General features: G+C 47.9%; 1 protein-coding gene across 1 annotated transcript; it reads left to right on the top strand.

Annotated features, from left to right (window-relative positions):
- The first annotated feature begins 667 nt into the window (after positions 1-667).
- LOC100194381 (Arabinogalactan peptide 20) lies at positions 668-1230 on the top strand. The gene is made up of 2 exons (NM_001309898.1): positions 668-863; positions 987-1230. Exons 1-2 carry the CDS (start codon positions 746-748, stop codon positions 1091-1093), a joined length of 225 nt encoding a protein of 74 aa, NP_001296827.1. The 5' UTR covers positions 668-745; the 3' UTR covers positions 1094-1230.
- Positions 1231-4516: the final 3286 nt, after the last annotated feature.

Genomic DNA, 4516 nt, shown 5'->3' with positions numbered 1-4516 from the left:
TACTACCGGCCTAGCACCCGACTCTGTCCGTGCAACTACCACACCACACAAAAAACAATACAGAACGAGCACTTAAACTCATGTCCCCTGCTCTAGAAATTTGGGGTAACCATTAGACCACACGTATCTTAGTATTTAGAAATAAACAATAATTATATTTCAATAAATATCTCAATGCATATTTATATGATACCCCTGTAGCAAATTATGGACAACCTGCTAGTGTAACAACTAAGATAGCTGTTCACAGCTCCAGCGCAGCATATCCTTTGCCCCCTTGGCATGAGTGAATCAGGCACGCCTAATAAGAAAATACAGATATTTATACTGACAATATAAATAGACGTGAATGAAGGAGTAAACAAAAGGCACGGCGATGATCCGCAGGTGGAACATTTGTGCGGCCAGCCAGATTGAGATGACGGCAAAGGCAAAGGCAACGGAGCCAGCCAGGTCCAGCCTCAATTCCAGACTGGCCGATCCTGCCGCAAACTGCAAACAGCCCCCCGCAACGGCTGTGCATGTGCGTGGACCCACCGCCGGCGCAACACGCCATAGCAGTCCCAGCGAGGTCCAGCGGTTCTAGAGAGAGAAGGAGAGAGAGAGAGAGCCGTTGCCGCTGAATAATTACGCTCACGATCCGTTTTATAGGGGGGGTGGAGTGAATGCACATGCGGTACAAGCAGAGCTGATCGGGATTCCTCGTCTCTGGTCTGTCTGTGCTCCACCACCTGCTGCTGGTGCCATGGCCATGGGTAGTCTCGCCTTCGCCACGGCGCTCGTCTTCGTCTTCGTCTTCGCCATCGCCGTGCCGGCCGTCGCCGCCGCCGCGCAGGCCCCCGCCCCGGCGCCCACCAGCGACGGTGAGTCCTCTTTGCCTTCCAGTTTTTACCGTCTACCCCACCCGGCGCCGTCGGGATCGGAGCGCGATTTCTCGAATACAAGCAGCGGCCTCCTGAATCCTGATGATCTGTGTTTCGCTGCAGGGACGTCGATTGACCAGGGCATCGCGTACCTGCTGATGATCATGGCGCTGGTGCTCACCTACCTCATCCACCCTCTGGACGCCTCCGCCCCGTACAAGCTCTTCTGAGCGAGCAGATTTTCTCCTCCATTTTTTGGTAGGCTTTTGTAGTGGATCACTAGAGTAACTGGGGGTGGTGGTGTGGGTGTGTGGGTGAGATTCGGTACCTATTCATTGCCATGAATTACATTCGGTTTCGCGTGTGTATATTATTACTCCTATATGTCTTCTGGTTCATGCTTCGATGTCCATTGGTTGTCGCTTTGTGTTGCATCGGGGAGACCTCGAGGAGTAGTTCTTGTTCAGTAGTGCCTAGCGCGCATCTGAGATCTGACCTGACCTGACCTTCCACACGCGAAGCCTTGTGGTGTGGTGTTTGTTGTTGGGGCTTTCGCAGGATCTGAATTAGTCAAACCGTTAAGGCCCTATTTCCCGATAGCAATCGAGATCATCGGTTCATGTTAGAATGCGCCGGGAGCAGGAAGTATTGTTGAATTAACGTGGAATTAGGGTCTGTTTGGTTGGGCTATGACTGTGAAAAAGCTGTCGTAGGTTGTCAGCTGTGGAAAAAGCTGTTGTAGTCTGTAAGCTGTTAAAAAGCTAAAAATCGTTTGGTGAAAACCACTAAAAGTCGTTAAAAATTCTTCGATATACGTTTTTCCATCCGAAAAGCCACTAAAAGCAGTTCCAGGAGTGCTTTCAGATTTGCACTACGAGAAAGTTGGCTTTTAGAAAAAGCTGCTTACTGGATCCAGCGCTTTGGTTGCCTTTTAGCTTTTAAGGGGGCAAAAGCCAAACCCAAAAGTCAAACCAAACACATCCTTAGCCTAAATTTACTACCATACCGGAAATTCAAGTGACAATTCAATAAACTTAGGGTGTGTTTAGTTTGGCTTTTGGTTTTGGCTTTTGCCCCTTAAAAGCCAAAAGTCAACCAAAGGTCTGGATCCAAGAAGCAGCTTTTTCTAAAAGCCGACTTTCTTGTAGTGCAAAACTGAAAGCACCCGTGGACCTGCTTTTAGTGGCTTTCTGATGGAACTGTAAAATATATATCGAAAAACTTTTAACGACTATTAGTGGTTTCCACCAAACGATTTTTAGCTTTTTAACAGCTCACAGCCTACAACAGCTTTTTCCACAGCTAACACCCCACAACAACTTTTTTCACAGCCACAGCCCAACCAAACAGACCCTTAAATAGGCGAACCATTGATGCATCTATTGAGAAGCTGAGAAAATAATGAAGGACTGTCACGCGCATGCCACCGGCCGGGCCGGCCCGTGGCCGTGGTAGATCGGACCTTGGTCTGAATATTCCTTCTTAACGGTAGCGCATTTTGCCTGGAGTGCTGCTTCTGGTTACGACAGTACTTACGAACACCGAACAGTCTCAAACGCGTTGCACACAACCATTCTCGTCCCACCTTCTGCGAGCACATAGAGTGTGGAAGAGCAGGCCTCCGAAATCGCAGTCTACAGAGCTACACTTGCACGGGTGTGCGGGCGATCAGGTTTTTGGGATCGTACTCGTGACTGCTCGCTCCGTCCGCTTGACCAATGCTGATCCAGTTTTTCGTCGTCGGCGCCATTTATGGGACTGCACTATGTACATCTGCCTGCATCGACTGCGTACGACTACATCGAACATACACACGAGATGTCTCGTGTGAATTAAGCCACTGATGACTTGAGCGTCGATCCCTCCGCAGGGTACACTCTGTTATTAGTATTTGTGCATATTTTACAGTTGTTTACTACTTATGTGAGTATTGATATACATATGCACATACATGTCGTCACATACATCATTGTGATTTTCTGGATTAAATTAAAACTGAAAATGCCTATTTCTCCAACAATGATTGACCGATGGTAGGTCCCCCTTCACAACACATCCGGGAGATGGAAACTGGTCCGGACGGCCAAGTGCAGAACTTATGTGAGCTGTGGCTGATTGTTATCTACACCGTTACACGTCTTCCACCAGATCCGGGCTTTACTGACTCATCTCTTCTAATTAGATTAGCTCATGTAATGGATTTTTTATGTGGAATACTAATGGATAGAGCCTCGTTGCTAAGTGCTACAAGATCTAGTGCACGGTAACTCGTGGTTACGGACCCGATTGTCTTTTCCAAGTAAAAACCCCTAGTATATGAAAAGAATGAAAATGTGCTTTCGTTTTTGTGGAATAAGAAGACCTCGTACCTTAATGAAAGGAAAATAGAAATTTTTCGTTAGGTATTTGACCAAATAGGATAGTCTAGTTCCTATAGAACCTCTCACTAAAATATCTGATAGGGCTAAGCGGAACGAAAAGGGTTTTTCATGAGATGGTAAATGAAAGTACGAGTTTAGTCGTGCATTCGTTTGTGAAACGTGTAGATATTTTTTCCTCCCCCACCTCCCATGACAACCATATAAGTTCCTCTTACATGCGCGACCAACAATGCAACGAGCACTTGTTCCTCCCCTCAACGCCAATGACCCCCTCACTATTGCCATCGTATATTACATCTGTCTCCCCTTCTCTCACCCAGATTCTTGTGCAACACCATAGAGGACACCGACCTTCCCCCGTCGGTACTTCCCATCTCTTTCCCTGTCTTTGCCTGCCTCACCTAGCCGCACCACCATAAAGGACATTGAGCTTCCCCCGTTGACAACTGCCTTGAACCTCTGTCGCGACTCTCCACTGCTATGTGCCTCTGCATGTAGTTGGACAAGAACAGACGAGGGAGAGGAGGAGGAGGAGGAGGAGGCACCAGCGATGCGTGGCTGAACAGTCGAGAGAGAGGAGGAGGAAGTGTTCCGGATCTCGAGTTTAGTTTTGTAATGGTGAATAATTTGTGAATGATAATATATATATATATATATATATTACTTGTTTTCATGCAATTGTTGTGTGCTAATATTTTATCAAATATTTATGTGTCGTCACAAGGCACATGCATTTACTAGTATACACTTATCATGGTGCTTAAGATTGGTGCTACGCAATATAAAACTTACTATGTCGCTATGCTAGTTGGCACGGTGGAAGATGTGATGTACTCTTCTCCCACGAACGTTCAACGGCAAAAAGATGGTTGAACTCGAATCATATCATGACATACGATACACAGTCGGCGTCGACCATCAACGTGCGTAAGTCAATGATCGGTACCAACCAGCTAGTATCGATGCCAATCATTTCAGCCCCCATTTGGGAGGGCTCTCCCACAGCTCCGTCTCCAGCTCCTACCCAGAGCCCTCCCAAACGCATCTCAGTGAAACGGCTCTCATCAGAGAGTAGGAGCCAAAACAGCCCATGGAGCCGGAGCCCAAATTTCTGGCTCCAGACTGCTCCCACACGCAGCCCTCTCCCACCCGCAGCCCACTGCCGTTCCTCTCCCACGTGCAGCCCGTTCGCCACCGCCATGGACTCTCACTGGTTGGCGCCGATGCAACTCATTGAGGAAACGGTTGCGGCCACGGATCCATTATGCCCGA

The sequence above is a fragment of the Zea mays genome, chromosome 8, assembly GCF_902167145.1.
Source record: "Zea mays cultivar B73 chromosome 8, Zm-B73-REFERENCE-NAM-5.0, whole genome shotgun sequence".
Classification (NCBI taxonomy): domain Eukaryota; kingdom Viridiplantae; phylum Streptophyta; class Magnoliopsida; order Poales; family Poaceae; genus Zea; species Zea mays.
This window is presented reverse-complemented; position numbering and strand designations above follow the sequence as displayed.